This window comes from Bombina bombina, chromosome 6 (genome assembly GCF_027579735.1).
Source record: "Bombina bombina isolate aBomBom1 chromosome 6, aBomBom1.pri, whole genome shotgun sequence".
NCBI lineage: Eukaryota > Metazoa > Chordata > Amphibia > Anura > Bombinatoridae > Bombina > Bombina bombina.
Genome location: NC_069504.1, coordinates 1,092,391,883 through 1,092,410,341, shown reverse-complemented (window position 1 = coordinate 1,092,410,341; position 18,459 = coordinate 1,092,391,883). Strand labels below are relative to the sequence as shown.

Sequence of the window (18,459 nt, the reverse complement as noted above, 5' to 3'; positions counted from 1 at the left end):
TCTTTCCATACTCTTCAGTTATGTGTGAGAACAGCAATGGACCTTAGTTAGAAACCGCTAAGATCATCAAACCTCCAGGCAGAAGTCTTCTTCCAATTTCTGCCTGAGAGTAAAAACAGTACAACGCCGGTACCGTTTAAAAATAACAAACTTTTGATTGAAGGTAAAAACTACACTAAGTCACCACATCTCTCTTGATACTTCCTTTCTTGTCGAGAGCTGCAAGAGAATGACTGGGGGTGGCAGTTAGGGGAGGAGCTATATAGACAGCTCTGCTGTGGGTGTCCTCTTGCAGCTTCCTGTTGGGAAGGAGAATATCCCACAAGTAATGGATGAACCCGTGGACTGGATACACCTTTACAAGATAAACTTACAATTTCAGAATGTAATGACAGGAAAAGGGGACAAAATAAATAATGAAAGTGTTTTGCAGACTTATTTTTATATATGCAACATATGTTATATTACCATATCAACGTGTTTAATTGTCCCTTTATTGCTTGTCCCTCCATCCTTACACAACATAACACACGTTTGAGTTACACAATAACTTTTATTTTTTATTTTTTTAATTCCGCAGTTGGACCTACCTGAGAGTACTTTGATTCCTAGTGCATTGTACACATGAATTTCTCAAACAGCGAAAACATTCAGCCAACAACTGAAACCAGCTCTCCAGAGATATGCTGGGCTCTACATTAAAAGACTGGACTTTGCAGGAAGCACTGGTTAGAAATTTCAAGATGACTATGAAAACACCTTCTTCTGCATTCTCTCTGTAGGATAAATTTAACAAGATTAAAATATAGTGTAGGTATATGTACATAACTAATGAAGAGTAGTTTAGGTTACAATAGAGTAACCATTATTATGCAATGTTTAAAAAAAATATTTATAATCCAAGACTGCAAAATTTTCCATGTGAACTGGTAATCATTACAAAATCCGCCCCCAAAAAAAAGTTGCTTACTTAAATTGACAGGGGCATATTTATAAATGTGTGAGCGGCCATGATCCGATATTGCGGATCATGTCCGCCGCACATCGATAAATGCCGACAGCATACGCGGTCGTCATTTATCATTGCACCAGCAGTTCTTGTGAACTGCTGGTGCAATACCGCCCCCCCTGCAGATTCACGGCCAATCGGCCGATAGCAGGGGGTGTCAATCAGCCCGATCGTAATCGATTGGGCGGATTGCTGTATGTCACCTCAGAGGTGGCGGACGAATTAAGGAACAGCGGTCTTAGGACCGCTGCTTCTTAACTTCTGCTTCAGCCGGAACTGAAGCGAAGTGGGTCGGAGGCAGCATACGCTGCTTCTTAAATAGACCCCACAGAATGCACGTGTTTATTTTATCTTTGGGTAAAAGCATTTTTGCAATACACAATAGTTAGTAAAATGCTTCTAGGAAAAGCTATCATTGTTATACATGCCACAGCCATCTCTCTAAGCATTTTAAATGCAGATGGACAAAGCATATAATACATACAGGGTCTGTGTATAGCAAAATGAATCACTAAAACAGTTATATTCATTAAGAATTTTTACTAATGCATATGCAATGCAAACATTCTACAATTCAAAATGAAATGCCTATGATTGTATTTCAGTTTTTAATATTAGTTTTGACTATTGTCTCTATATCTGCTCAGTATGGTGCTGTGAAAAAATTTAGCCACACCAACAGCCCAAATAACTAAGCCACTGGAGACTTCCAATGGATTTTTAAATGGCTATTTACATATGGAGTGTTTGCAACAACATACTGGTAGAATTAAATATAAGAAAAAAAAATCCCCAACAGGCTGGAACTATCAATTTCCTATGTGGACACTGAAAATTGAATTATAAATGTTTGGGAAAGCCTGTATATTACCTTACTACATTTACAGTAGTAAATACCTTCTTGACAATAGCTCAATTTAAATGCGAGTGTGAAGGAATTTCATATTTAGCACCTCTAAGTAAAAGGTTTTAACCGAGGCTTTGTTTATGATTTATGTGTCAACAAATCCTCTGACTAATGATTTGCATAAAGCTTATTTGTGCATTCTTTTAAACGCCAACTGTGAAGAAAAAAAATAAATAAATAAATAGTAGGCCCTCTAACTTTGTAAAATGTTGGTGGTCTGTTAGGTCACAGCACAGGTTTCAAATCCATGTAACTTTTTTTTTAAATTTATAGTACATCCTAATTATCACAAAGCAATGACAGTTCACATCATTCAAATGCAAATGAATTACTTAAAAAGGGAAACCCAATTTTTTTCATTTATGATTCAGATATAGCATACCTTTTTCTTTTTTTTTCTTTTTTTTTTTTTTACAACTGTCCAGTTTAATTCTATTATCAATTTTGTTTCATACTATATTATTATCAGTTATTTGTAGAGCGCCAATAGGTTCCGCAGCGCTAAAGACATGGGTCTAATATGCAAGGTTACAGTTATTGGAGACAAAAGGGATAGAAGGCCCTGCCAAGAGTTTTACTGTTGTAAATCATCTCTCACGAAAGTGATCAACAAAGCAGCTAGGCTTGTAATCTTACATGCTAAGGGGGTTCAAGGGGATACCAAAAAAAAAAAAAAAAGGAGAGGGACTAAGAGAGGAAAATGTTAGTGTATATTATATGCATCCCTGAACAGTAGAGTCTTTAAGGAGCGCTTGAAAGCTAGGGGAGAGTCGTGTAGGCAGGATACAGAGAAGGGCAGAAAGTTCCACAAAATAGGGGCCAGTCTGGAGAAGTCTTGTAGATGGGAATGTGAGGAGATAACGAGAGAGGAGGTCATGAGCAGAGCGAAGGGGCAGGAGGGCGATTATCTGGAGACTAGGTCGGAGATATAGGGTGGAGCTTAAAAGTTAGAGTCAGGATTTTATGTTTTATTCTGGAGGTTAGAGGAAGCCAGTGAAGGGATTGGCAGAGAGGTGCAGCAGATGAGGAGCGTCAAGTGTGAGCCCAATTATGTTATCAGTTAGAGAAAGTTGGGGGGTGGGGATTTTGGAAGAAAGGGGGAAATAAGGAGATCGGTTTTTGAGAGGTTTAGCTTAATGTAGTGACAGGACATCCAGGATGAAATATTAGACAGTTAGTGACACAAGTTAATAAGGAGGGGGATATGTCTGGTGCAGAGATGTAGATTTGGGTATCATCGGCATACAAATGGTATTGAAACCCATGGGACTGTATTAAGGAACCTAAGAATTCCTTCCTTTAACAGCAACACTCTAATGGGAGCTAGCTGAACACACAAATAAGTAAATCACAAAGAGCATATATATGTGCAGCAACCAATCAGCAGCTAGCTCCCATCTCCTGAGCCTACTTAGCTATGCTTTTTTTTTCTTTTAACATGGGATACCAAAAGAACAAAGTAAATTAGATAAAAGTAGAAGTAAATTGGAAAGTCGTTTAAAATTGTATTCTCTATCCGAAACATGAAAGAAAAAAAATGTTTCATTGCCTTAATAAATAGAGCCACAAACATTGTACATAAGTTTGGGATAGTTCCAGGAAATGAAGTACAGCATACACTTCAAGACACAAAAAAGGGGGCTCAGCCCTTAAAAGGGACACTAAACCCAAAAATTTTCTTACACGATTCAGATAGAGCAGGCAATTTTAAGCAACTTTCCAATTTACTCCTATTATCAATTTTTCTTCATTCTCTTGCTATCTTTATTTAAAAAGGAGGAATGTGATGCATAGGAGTCGGACCATTTTTGGTTGAGAACCTGGGTTATGCTTGCTTATTGGTGGGTAAATGTAAGCCTCCAATAAGCAAGCGCTATCCATGGTGCTGAACCTAAAATGGGCTGGCTGCTAAGATTTATATTCCTGCTTTTAAAATAAAGATAGCAAGAGAATGAAGAAAAACAGATATTAGGAGTAAATTTGAAAGTTGATTAAAATTCCATGCTCTATCTGGATCATGAAAGAAAAAATTTGGGTTCAGAGTCCCTTTAAACGCTGCCACTAAATCAGTGCCATTTTCTGAAAAGAAATGAATACAACATGGGTGTATTTTTGCATAGGCTGACTAGGCATGTGCCTAGGGCGGCAGTTTAGGAGGTAGGTAGGCATTTTTTTTCAGGGTGTGACAAACCTGTAAGCTCACATACCCAAGGTGGCGCAAAACCTTGATACAATTCTTATAGCAAAATGCAGTAATATGAAAAACACAACCAGATTCAATTCAGAATTCTCCGATTTAAAAAGCATATGGCTATGTTTATATATTTATAGTAAGACTATAAAAATATAATTTTAGCGCAGTTTAGTAGTAGGAAAGGAATGTCTTCTTTTCACCTGAGACACGTGCCCAAAATCCCACACTTTGGAACCAGTAAGTAGCTTTCCTGTTGAAACACTCCAATGCAGGAATTAGTGGTGAGCCACCACTTGTGTTACAACACTCAATTATTTAAAATTAGTAAAGCAGAGATATTTTGTTTCCAGCATAAAAGTATATAAAAATAAGCAGTAGCTACTATGCAAAAAAGGTAATTACTTGTTAGCCCATAACAAACATATTGCTGTTTATAGCTTTATTTTGGAAAGTATGAGATAATATTCTACTAAAATATGCTACAGCAAGAACACTATGTAAACTGTGAGGGCCTAATAAACTAAGCTATGAAATTCAGAAAATAATTTTCACTCTCAAATCAAACAGCAAATTCAACTGAGTTGACATTGGAATATTTAGAAAATTGCAGTTCCGAGAGGAAATCCTTGTGGTCTAAACTCTCACTAATTATATTATGAATCAAGGGCAAAGACTAGATATGTACTACTACAAAAAACCCACTACCACATCATCCTATCCGGCCCCAGACTTTCCCTTCAGGGAATCTACTATTTAAAAAAAAAAAAAAAAAGAAGAAGAATTGGCTAAAAATAGAAGGAAGAAATAATGTTGAGATGCAAGATGTATGTTTGGTTGTATTGTGGTTCCATTGTCTCTTAAACCTCCTTAATACCATTATAATTTTGTTATATCCTCTATTACCGCTTTACATGTCTTGTACACAGTACATTCAGCAAGGGTTAATGACAAGTAGCAGAAAAGAAGCACATTCTTAAGGTTGTAATATTGTAAACTTTTCTACAAGATAGCAGCTTGAAAAAAAATGTTCTAAATATTTGTAAAATTATATTTGTTGTCACATATAGTTTATTATAAATATTACTTAAAGGGACATAAACTTGCAAAACTAAAATACTGTGTTATTTGCAAGCAAAGTTCAAAAATAAAATAAATACTCTAAGCAAAAATCCACTAATGAAAGCTAGCTGAACATATAAATTGAGCCAATGACAAGAGGAGAGTTTGTAGCCACCAACCAGGGTTGGCTCAAGACATTAAAAGAAGAAAAAGGCAGCACTCCATGAATCCGGATATAAAAACAGTCTTTTAATGAAGCAGGTTAAAACCAACAGTCATGACACAAACATGGACAGAGGGGGAGATCTTACACGTTTCGTGCCGTGCGGCACTTAGTTATAGGATAACTCCATATACACAAGGTCTACCTTATATAGTGATCGCAACCAATCACCAGCCACAAGAGCGTTTACCTTGGAGGTATAGTGTTTGTTACGAATACATACATAATACTTTTAAAAACAAAATTGCGATTGTATATATTTGCATGTAGTTACAAATATAATATTCTGCTGATTAGCCTCAAATTTAATCTTAAGGATTGAAATAATTTATTTTGTTAGCAATTAATTTTGTTACTAAACTACCGTGGATAAGATCAGTTAATTATTAGGATTAAGGGAGACAAACAAATAGCGGATACTTAAAGCTAAATAACTATCATACCATGGTTCATCAAAGTTTGAAAATATTTATATACAATATGATGAAAAGATGTACAGCTAATAGTAATAATGTTGTGATTTATAAAAAATAATCCAAACTGCTCATGCCATATTATAATATAGATATACTTGAAACGACTATACCAGTCTACAAGTATGAACATACATGGCAATATCACCAATTTGTGACCCCTTACTATATACACGGATTCATTTTAAAACCCCTAGTATTCAACATGGGGAATAAATGTGATTGAAAAATATGACAAAATATAACATAGGATGGCAAATAGTTTATGTCAATATTGACAGACATGGATTGAGAATCATTAATCATAAATATTAAATATTTTATTCTACAAAGTAGCTTATATCCCATTCTTTCGCCTAGATTTAGAGTTTTGTCAGTAAAGACCCGCGGTGCTAACGCTGCTTTTTTTTCCAGCGCACCCTTAAGACAACGCTGGTATTTAGAGTTGTCTGAGTGGCTGCGTTAGGCTCAGAAAAGGGAGCGTAGAGCATAATTTAGCTCCACTTCAACCCTCAATACCAGCGTTGCCTACGGTAGCAGTAAGCTGGAAAAACGTGCTCGTGCACGATATCCCCATAGGATACAATGGGACCGAGCTGGCTGAAAAAAAACCTAACACCTGCAAAAAAGCAGCATTCAGCTCCTAGCGCAGCCCCATTGTTTCCTATGGGGAAGCACTCTCTAAGTCTACACTTAACACCTGTCACGTTTACATATTGTTTAATAACAACCTGTTACTTGTACTGAGAATATCCCTTTAATTCTCTGATCAATTTACCTGCTATGCTATTTAAGCCTCCTCCCCCCTCTCCACTTTGCTTGTTATTGTTTTCCACTAACCATAGTGTGATTCAAACTGAGCACTAATTTACCTCTTTGGATTTCATCCTAAATTATATCTTTTCGGATTCACCAAACTTATCTTGCTGAAACCAGCCTACTTCTTTTGTTACCGGATTGACATTTTTTCCCAAGCCGTTGCTGTCAGCTTACTTCATTCAGCCTAATCCTCCGCCCTGCATCGTGGAGCTGTGACGTCACACGCCAACATCTTCGGCATCAGCGCTGCAACCGCTTCCCCAATTCAAGCTGTGAGATTTTTCCTTAACTTTCTAAATACTTTGTTTACCCTCCAGGTACAGTCTGTAACCTCTTACTTATTTTTCATGCTACTATCTTTTATGCAATAACTGCTACGCATACTTGCCCATAATTCCTGATATATTGTGGTAAAGCTTTATATTTTCATAGTAGCTATTTTTCGTGTTAACACTGTTTCATTTTTTCTTTGGTTATAGTCATGGTTTTTCTGTTGTTCCTCCAGTAATCATTTACTCGATACAGCTATAGAAATATCTAATGCTATTTATCCATATAACAAATTGCAAAGTTTACACTCGGATTCTGACATTACTTCTTTTAGTAATCCATGTTATTATCTAGTTTAAACCTTGCTACAAATCCTATTATCTCAGCAGTTGTGATTCATTTATATTTTTTCATACTACAACATAGTATCTTTGACATTACAGAATAACAAGCCATAAAACATGGATCCAGCTGAGATGTCTAATCAGATACAAACTCTCTCTCAAAAAGTGGATGCCTTAACTGATGGCCTCAATACCCTCAAACAAGAAAACCAGGGACTGAAAACTTATATTAAAGACTTTGTAGATAGTAGAACCCGGTTCCAGGAACCACAAGTTAGTCTCCCAGATGTATTCTCAGGGGATAGAAAACAATTTAGAGATTTTAAAAACTCTTGTCTTCTGTTGTTTGCACTAAAACCATACACATTTCCCACTGACAGAGTTAAGGTGATGACTACCATTTCCTATTTAAAGGGACAGTCTAGGCCAAAATAAACTTTCATGATTCAGATAGAGCATGTAATTTTAAACCATTTTCCAATTTACTTTAATCACCAAATTTGCTTTGTTCTCTTGGTATTCTTAGTTGAAAACTTAACCTAGGAGGTTCATATGCTAATTTCTTAGACCTTGAAGCCCACCTCTTTCAGATTGCATTTTAACAGTTTTTCACCACTAGAGGGTGTTAGTTCACGTATTTCATATAGATAACACTGTGCTCGTGCACGAGAAGTTATCTGGGAGCAGGCACTGATTGGCTAGACTGCAAGTCTGTCAAAAGAACTGAAAAAAGGGACAGTTTGCAGAGGCTTAGATACAAGATAATAACAGAGGTAAAAAGTATATTAATATAAATGTGTTAGTTATGCAAAACTGGGAAATGGGTAATAAAGGGATTATCTATCTTTTAAAAGAATAAAAATTCTGGTGTAGACTGTCCCTTTAAGAGCAGAACCCAGAAGCTGGGCTAATTCCTTCCTGGAAACAAACGATGATATACTTAACTCTCTAGATTCCTTCTTTTCTACCCTTGGTCAGCTTTATGACGACCCTTACAAACAATTAACCGCTGAAACTGCAATGCGCTCTCTTAAACAGAGAAGAAGAGATGTAGAAGATTATATTGCAGATTTTAAGAGGCTAGCTACTGACACCCAATGGAATAATTTGTCTCTAAAAAAAAACAGTTTAGACTGGGTTTGTCAGAATCTATTAACCCCTTAACGACCAACGACGTATGGGGTACGTCCTGCAAAAAAATGCAGTTAATGACCAAGGACGTACCCCGTACGTCGGTCTTTGAAAGCAGTGGAAGCGATCCTGATCACTTCCAACTGCTTTCATGTTATAGCAGTGATGCCTCGATATTGAGGCATCCTGCTATAACATTTTTTAGCCGTCCGATGCAGAGAGAGCCACCCTGTGGCCCTCTCTGCATCGGCCATTGATGGCCATGTTCGTTGGTGGGTGGGAGCTTACCAAGGGAGGCGGGTGGGCGGCCATCGGTGGGAAGGGGGGCGGGATCGAGTGCGGGCGTGCGCGCGGGTGCGCGTGAACTGGAGCGGGTGCGCGCGCGTGCACGGGAGCGGGCGCGCGCGCGGGCGGGTGGGAGCCCTACACTATGGACAATGATGGTACTCGGTGGGAGTGAGGGTGGGCATCTCAAAACTGTTTAGCGATCTGGCAGGGGTTGGGGGGTTGGGGGTTGAGGGAGGGCAGCTACACTACAGAAAATAGTATTTTTTTTAAAAAAACTAAAAAAAAACATATTTGATTTCAAACTGGGCACTGGCAGACAGCTGCCAGTACCCAATATGGCGCAATAAGGCAGAGAGAGGGGGGTTAGAGAGCTGTTTGGGGGGGGGATCAGGGAGGTTGGGGGCTAAGGGAGGATACTACAGAACATAATTATTATTTTAAAAAAAAAAAAAAAAAAACTCTTATTTTAGTACTGGCAGACTTACTGCCAGTACTTAAGATGGCGGGGGACAATTGTGGGGTGGGGGAGGGAAGAGAGCTGTTTGGGAGGGATCTGGGGGTGTGATGTGTCATGTGGGAGGTTGATACCTACACTAAAGCTAAAATTAACCCTGCAAGCTCCCTAATTAACCCCTTCACTGCTGGGCATTATACACGTATGGTGCGCAGCGGCATTTAGCTGCCTTCTAATTACCAAAAAGCAAAGCCAAAGCCATATATGTCTGCTATTTCTGAACAAAGGGGATCCCAGAGAAGCTTTTACAACCATTTATGCCATAATTGCACAAGCTGTTTGTAAATAATTTTAGTGAGAAACCTAAAATTGGGAAAATTTTACGTTTTATTTTTATTTGTTCGCATTTGGCGGTGAAATGGTAGCATGAAATATACCAAAATGGGCCTAGATCAATACTTTGGGTTGTCTACTACACTACACTAAAGCTAAAATTAAAACTACAAGCTCCCTACATGCTCCCTAATTAACCCCTTCACTGCTGGGCATAATACAAGTGTGGTGCGCAGCGGCATTTAGCGGCCTTCTAAATACCAAAAAGCGATGCCAAAGCCATATATGTCTGCTATTTTTGAACAAAGGGGATCCCAGAGAAACATTTACAACCATGTATGCCATAATTGCACAAGTTGTTTGTAAATAATTTCAATGAGAAACCTAAAGTTTGTGAAAACATTTGTGAAAAAGTGAACATTTTTTTTTATTTGATCGCATTTTGTAGTGAAATGGTGGCATGAAATATACCAAAATGGGCCTAGATCAATACTTTGGGATGTCTTCTAAAAAAATATATATACATGTCAAGGGATATTCAGGGATTCCAGACAGATATCAGTGTCCCAATGTAACTAGCGCTAATTTTGAAAAAAGTGGTTTGGAAATAGCAAAGTGCTACTTGTATTTATTGCCCTATAACTTGCAAAAAAAGCAAAGAACATGTAAACATTGGGTATTTCTAAACTCAGGACAAAATATAGAAACTATTTAGCATGGGTGTTTTTTAGTGGTTGTAGATGTGTAACAGATTTTGGGGGTCAAATTTCGAAAAACTGCGTTTTTTTCCATTTTTTCCTCATATTTTATAATTTTTTTTATAGTAAATTATAAGATATGATGAAAATAATGGTATCTTTAGAAAGCCCATTTAATGGCGAGAAAAACGGTATATAATATGCGGGGGTACAGTAAATGAGTATGAGGAAAATTACAGCTAAACACAAACACCGCAGAAATGTAAAAATAGCCTTGGTCCCAAACGGACAGAAAATGGAAAAGTGCTGTGGTCATTAAGGGGTTAAAGACGAACTCTCTCGCATTGAAATTCCTCACACTTTGGAGGAACTAATTAATCTCAGTATCAGTATTGACAGAAGGCTTAGGGAGAGACAAAACGAGAAAGGTTATCATGAGTCAACACATAAAAAACAAAACCCTTCTTTACCTACACATTCTCATGTTAAAAACACCACTGAACCTATGGAAATTGGGTTTCTTAAAGGCCCATTAAGCAATCAAGAAAAGTTAAGAAGGCGCTCCCAGAATTTATGCATGTACTGTGCATCAGAAGAGCATACTGTCAAGGCCTGTCCCATTCTCCAGAAACAGAATAAGGGTAAGAACTCCCATCCTTTTTATTCCTTAAATACTGTGTCACACTCTGCAAGCTACTGTAACCTATGCCTTCTCTTGCAGTGGGATCAACTTCGAGTGAACGTTTCAGGGATAATTGACTCTGGTGCTTCTGCCTCTTACATTGATGTGTCTTTTGCCACAAAAAATAAAATTCCACTTATAAAAAAAAAGGCTCCTGTACCTTTAAGGGGAATTGATGGGGAGGTTTCGTCCTCTGGACCGGTAATTTATGAAACAATACCATTGCTCCTATCCACACCAGACCACCATAGGGAGTACATTTCCTTTGATGTCATTACATCCCCCGTCTTCCCTCTCATTTTAGGCCTACAATGGTTAAAATTACATAACCCTCTGATTTCATGGTCAAATCTAACTGTAAAGCTTAATTCTGATTACTGCTTATCCACTTGCTACCCTACTCTGCTTTTACAACCACCTCAAATCTCCACTGATATAGAGATACCTGATGTTTATGCTGACTTTATTGATGTTTTCAGTAAAAAAGAATCTCAAAATCTACCGCCGCATCGTATTTATGACTGCCCTATTGATTTATTACCAGGTGCAGTCATACCTTGCGGTCATGTGTTCCCGTTGTCCAAACCTGAACTGGAACACTTAAAATCATATATTGAGGAAAATCTACAGAAGGGTTTCATCAGACTATCTACTTCCCCCGCTGCGGCCGGTATGTTTTTTGTAAAAAATAAAGATGGCAGTTTAAGACCCATAGTGGACTACCGGCAGCTGAACAAGGTTACTGTTAAAAATCGGTATCCTTTGCCCCTTATTCCAGAGCTAATTGAGCGTTTGGAAGGTGCCAAGGTCTTCACTAAACTTGACCTTCGAGGTGCATATAATCTCGTTCGTATGAGGGCTGGAGACGAATGGCTGACGGCGTTCCGTACTCGTTATGGCTTGTACGAATACACCGTCATGCCATTCGGTCTCTGCAACGCCCCGGCAACCTTCCAACACTTTATTAACGATATTTTCAAAGATATTCTTGACACCTATATTGTAATCTATCTTGATGATATTTTGATCTATTCAAAAACATTAGAACACACAAAACACGTCAGACAGGTATTATCACGCTTACGCTCACATTCTTTATATGCTAAAGCCGAGAAATGTATATTTCATACAAACCAGATCACCTTTCTTGGTTATCAGATTTCGGAATTTGGCATACAGATGGATGACTCAAAAATCACCACCATAAGACAGTGGCCAGAGCCAAGTAATAAGAAACAGGTACAAAGCTTCCTTGGCTTTGCAAATTTTTACCGAAAATTTATAAATAATTTTGCAGCAATTGCCAAACCACTTACCAACCTCACAAAATCAAATACTAAGTTCATCTGGACTGCTGAATCCCAAAAGGCTTTTGATCTCCTAAAACAAAAATTTACCTCTGCACCTATATTACGTTACCCTAACAACCAACTCCAATATGTATTAGAGGTCGATGCCTCCGATTATGCTATTGGAGCTGTTCTTTCACAAAGAGAACACCTAAAGAAACCTCTACATCCCGTAGCTTTTTATTCAAGATGTTTGACGGCTCCTGAGTTGCATTACCCCGTGGGTGACAAAGAGTTACTGGCTATCAAGGTTGCTTTTGAACAGTGGCGTCATCTCCTTGAAGGTGTGACATACCCAACCATAGTGTATACTGATCATAGGAATTTACAGTACCTTAAAAGTACGAAAACCCTCACTGCACAACATGTTCGTTGGAATCTGTATTTCTCCAGATTTGATTTCCTTATCACTTACAGACCGGCTAGTAAGAACAAGAAGGCAGACGCTCTCTCACGACTGCCTACTCCCTCCGATCTCAGTCTTCCAAAAGAATCTGTAATCCCAGAGAATAAATACCTGTTGTTTCTCATTGATTCTATTCCATTCCTAAGAGAAGAACAACATAAAGATCAAACTAAGCCTCTTCAACAGTTACAAATGAAACAGGATTCCCTTTATTATTTTGATGAGAAGTTATATGTACCCCCTTCTATCAGAGATTTGATATTACATTCAGCTCATGAATCCTTATTTGCGGGACACACCGGAATCCACAAGACACAAGAGCTTATTAAAAGGAGTTACTGGTGGGCTGATATGAATACCGACATAATGAAGTACATTAACACCTGTTCAGTTTGTGCTACCACTAAAAGATCAAAACATAGGCCCTATGGGTTACTCATGCCTTTACCTACTCCATCACGACCTTGGGCCGACATAGCCTTGGATTATGTCGTTGATCTCCCCAGATCCTCCAATAATACTACTATCCTTGTCGTGGTGGACTTATTCAGTAAGATGATACATCTTATACCGTACCACAAGCTACCTACCGCTGCCGAAACTATACATTTGCTCTTACTACACGTCTTCAGACTTCACGGTCTCCCTCGACGCATTTTAACAGACCGTGGCTCCCAGTTTACTAGTTCTCTCTGGACTGAATTTTGCAAGATTTTCAATATTGACAAAAGACTTTCAACCTCTTATCATCCTCAGACTAATGGTCAGACTGAAAGGTCTAACCAAAGCATTGAACAATTCCTAAGGTCTTATTGTCATTTCGACCAACACTCTTGGTCTCAACATCTGCCCTATGCTGAATTTACCTTCAACAACACAGTACATTCCACAACCAACCAGACTCCATTCTTCATTAACTATGGATTCCATCCAACATTTCAACTACTACCCCAAATCAGTTCACTACCATATATCTCTGATTTAACAAATTCCATCACTTCTAATTTTGCAAAAGTCAGGACCGCTATTGAACAAGCTAAAACCAAACAGAAACTTTATTACGACTTAAGAAGGATGGCTCCACCACAGTACTCCCTTGGAGATCTAGTTTGGCTGTCAACCAAAAACTTACATCTTAATACTCCTAGCAAGAAACTTTCACCATTATTCATTGGTCCTTTTCAGATAATCAAAATCATAAATGAGAATGCAGTTCGGTTACAATTACCTAGCACTCTGAAAATACACCCTACCTTCCATGTTTCCCTACTAAAACCCTACCGTTCTGTACGTGATGCCACTTCACGCCAAAGTATACCTCCTATCTCCATTGATCCCAACATTGAATATGAGGTTAAATCCATACTTGACTCTAGAATGTATAGGGGTAACTTACAGTATCTGATAAGATGGAAAGGCTACACTTCGGAACATGACTCTTGGGAGCCAGCTGTTAATATATCTGCCCCCAGACTCATCTCGCAATTCCATCAACAGAATCCGGATCGTCCTCATCCCTGATCCACGGAGTGGATCATTTAGGGGAGCATCCTGTCACGTTTACATATTGTTTAATAACAACCTGTTACTTGTACTGAGAATATCCCTTTAATTCTCTGATCAATTTACCTGCTATGCTATTTAAGCCTCCTCCCCCCTCTCCACTTTGCTTGTTATTGTTTTCCACTAACCATAGTGTGATTCAAACTGAGCACTAATTTACCTCTTTGGATTTCATCCTAAATTATATCTTTTCGGATTCACCAAACTTATCTTGCTGAAACCAGCCTACTTCTTTTGTTACCGGATTGACATTTTTTCCCAAGCCGTTGCTGTCAGCTTACTTCATTCAGCCTAATCCTCCGCCCTGCATCGTGGAGCTGTGACGTCACACGCCAACATCTTCGGCATCAGCGCTGCAACCGCTTCCCCAATTCAAGCTGTGAGATTTTTCCTTAACTTTCTAAATACTTTGTTTACCCTCCAGGTACAGTCTGTAACCTCTTACTTATTTTTCATGCTACTATCTTTTATGCAATAACTGCTACGCATACTTGCCCATAATTCCTGATATATTGTGGTAAAGCTTTATATTTTCATAGTAGCTATTTTTCGTGTTAACACTGTTTCATTTTTTCTTTGGTTATAGTCATGGTTTTTCTGTTGTTCCTCCAGTAATCATTTACTCAATACAGCTATAGAAATATCTAATGCTATTTATCCATATAATAAATTGCAAAGTTTACACTCGGATTCTGACATTACTTCTTTTAGTAATCCATGTTATTATCTAGTTTAAACCTTGCTACAAATCCTATTATCTCAGCAGTTGTGATTCATTTATATTTTTTCATACTACAACATAGTATCTTTGACATTACAACACCCTAACATGAACCCCGAGTCTAAAACACCCCTAACCTTACACTTATTAACCCCTAATCTGCCGCCCCCGCTGTCGCCGACACCTGCATTATACTATTAACCCCTAATCTGCCGCTCCGGACACCACCGCCACCTACATTATAGCTATGAACCCCTAATCTACTGCCCCTAACATTGCCGACACCTATATTATATTTATTACCCCCTAATCTGCCCCCCCCAACGTCGCCGCCACCTACCTACACTTATTAACCCCTAATCTGCCGACCGGACCTCGCCGCCACTATAATAAATGTATTAACCCCTAAACCGCCGCACTCCCGCCTCGCAAACACTATAATAAATTGTTTTAACCCCTAATCTGTCCTCCCTAACATCGCCGCTACCTACCTACATTTATTAACCAGTAATCTCCCGCCCCCAACATCGCCGCTACTATAATAAAGTTATTAACCCCTAAACCTAAGTCTAACCCTAACACCCCCCTAACATAAATATAATTTAAATAAAACAAAATAATATTTCTATAATTAAATAAATTAATCCTATTTAAAACTAAATACTTGCCTAGAAAATAAACCCTAAAATAGCTACAATATAACTAATAATTACATTTTAGCTATTTTAGGATTTATATTTATTTTACAGGCAACTTTGTATTTATTTTAACTAGGTACAATAGCTATTAAATAGTTAATAACTATTTAATAGCTACCTAGTTAAAATAAGTACAAAATTACCTGTAAAATAAATCCTAACCTAAGTTACAAATACACCTAACACTACACTATCATTAAATTAATTAAATAAATTACCTACAATTAGCTAAACTAAAATACAATTAAATAAACTAATCTATAATACAAAAAAATCCACTAAATTACAGAAAATAAAAAAATATTACAAGAAGTTTAAACTAATTACACCTAATCTAAGCCCCCTAATAAAAAAAAATAAAAAAAATAAATAAATACAAAGTTGCCTGTAAAATAAATATAAATCCTAAAATAGCTAAAAATGTAATTATTAGTTATATTGTAGCTATATTAGGGTTTATTTTCTAGGTAAGTATTTAGTTTTAAATAGGATTAATTTATTAAATTATAGGAATATTATTTAGTTTTATTTAAATTATATTTATGTTAGGGGGGTGTTAGGGTTAGACTTAGGTTTAGGGATTAATAACTTTATTATAGTAGCGGCGACGTTGGGGGCGGGAGATTAGGGGTTAATAATTGTAGGTAGGTGGCGGCGATGTTAGGGAGGGCAGATTTGGGGTTAATACAATTTATTATAGTGTTTGCGAGGTGGGAGTGCGGCGGTTTAGGGGTTAATACATTTATTATAGTGGCGGCGAGGTCCAGTCAGATTAGGGGTTAATAGTTGTAGTTAAGTAGCGGCGACGTTGGGGGGGGGGCAGATTAGGGGTTAATATAAAGTAGGTGTTGGCGATGTTAGGGGCAGCAGATTAGGGGTTCATAGCTATAATGTAGGTTGCGGCGGTGGCCGGTCGGCAGATAAGGTGTAAAAAAAATGTATTAGAGGGTTTGCGATGTGGGGGGGGGCTTCGGTTTAGGGGTACATAGGTAGTTTATGGGTGTTAGTGTACTTTGTAGCACTGTAGTTAAGAGCTTTATGTTCCGGCGTTAGCCCATAAAGCTCTTAACTACTGACTTTTTTTGGCGGTAGGAGTCTTGTCGGTAGAGGCTCTACCGTTCACTTCTTCCAAGACTCCAAATACCAGCGTTAGGCAAATCCCATTGAAAAGATAGGATACGCAATTGACGTAAGGGGATCTGCGGTAGCCTGGAGTCGCGGAAAGAAAGTGAGTGGTAGACCCTTTCCTGCCTGACTCTAAATACCAACGGGCGTTAAAAAGCAGCGTTAGGACCCCTTAACACTGCTTTTGACAGCTAACGCCAAACTCTAAATCTAGGCCTTTGTTAGGTCCTAAGAGCACCCTAGTTCTTAATTTCCAAATCCAATATAACTCTTTTCTGGTAAGAATCCTGTATCTGTTTCCACCCCTTAATGGTTGTCTTGCTATATCTATGACTCTAACCAGAAACTTTGATTCAATAGTAAAGTGAATGCCATTTAAATGCCTTGCTACACTTTAGTCCTTATTATAGTTTTTAATGTCCATTCTATGTTCTCCTAGTCTTGATCTCAGGCAACGTGAGGTTTGACCTACATATTGATCTTGACAGAGTTCACACAATAAAATGACTCCCCTCAACTCTCTACACACTAAAGTCTAAAGCCAACCAGAAACAGCACCAAGTCTTTAATCACTAGGCACGGAGTTAAGGATCAGCCACTTCCATGTATCCAAATAGAAAAATGACTCCAGCCTTGATTAAATTTAAAAAGGGGACCTTTATTTTACTTGCATGGCCCAAAATTCAAAACAAAACAAAAAAAGGACAATGTTTTGGGGTACATGAAATTTAATAAAGACCCTAAGGGTACACATTTTGCAAACAGAACTTGGCTTGGTAAAAGATACATACATATATACAGGGTTCAAAATTTCCACTAGCCATTGGCGAGTGGAAATTAGTTAGTGAATATTGAGTCTGAAGTCAGCAATACTTACAATATGCCACCAAAGTTGGCACATTGTATTTGCAGAATATGCATTCCTATAGCAGCACTAACCAACACACATTTTGGGCAACGTACTAAAACTATTTTTTAAAGGGATATTGAAAAAGAAAAAAAAAGAAAAAAGGTGGAGGGGAAGAGAGGGGAGAGAGAGAGAAGAAGAGAAGGGAAGAGAGGGGAGAGAGAGAGAAGAAGAGAAGGGAAGAGAGGGGAGAGAGAGAGAAGAAGAGAAGGGAAGAGAGGGGAGAGAGAGAGAAGAAGAGAAGGGAAGAGAGGGGAGAGAGAGAGAAGAAGAGAAGGGAAGAGAGGGGAGAGAGAGAGAAGAAGAGAAGGGAAGAGAGGGGAGAGAGAGAGAAGAAGAGAAGGGAAGAGAGGGGAGAAGAAGAGAAGGGAAGAGAGGGGAGAAGAAGAGAAGGGAAGAGAGGGGAGAAGAAGAGAAGGGAAGAGAGGGGAGAAGAAGAGAAGGGAAGAGAGGGGAGAAGAAGAGAAGGGAAGAGAGGGGAGAAGAAGAGAAGGGAAGAGAGGGGAGAAGAAGAGAAGGGAAGAGAGGGGAGAAGAAGAGAAGGGAAGAGAGGGGAGAAGAAGAGAAGGGAAGAGAGGGGAGAAGAAGAGAAGGGAAGAGAGGGGAGAAGAAGAGAAGGGAAGAGAGGGGAGAAGAAGAGAAGGGAAGAGAGGGGAGACGAAGAGAAGGGAAGAGAGGGGAGACGAAGAGAAGGGAAGAGAGGGGAGACGAAGAGAAGGGAAGAGAGGGGAGACGAAGAGAAGGGAAGAGAGGGGAGACGAAGAGAAGGGAAGAGAGGGGAGACGAAGAGAAGGGAAGAGAGGGGA

The 18,459-nt window shown here is 38.6% G+C and overlaps 1 protein-coding gene across 1 annotated transcript in view; it reads right to left on the bottom strand.

Moving 5' to 3' along the window:
• Nucleotides 1-18,459, bottom strand: part of ATXN10 (ataxin 10) — a gene marked incomplete in the record, with an annotated part of 986,216 nt that overhangs the window by 928,522 nt on the left and 39,235 nt on the right. Inside the window, 1 exon segment of the mRNA XM_053719008.1 lies at nt 591-776. Within this exon segment, the coding sequence (XP_053574983.1) occupies nt 591-776 (186 nt within the window).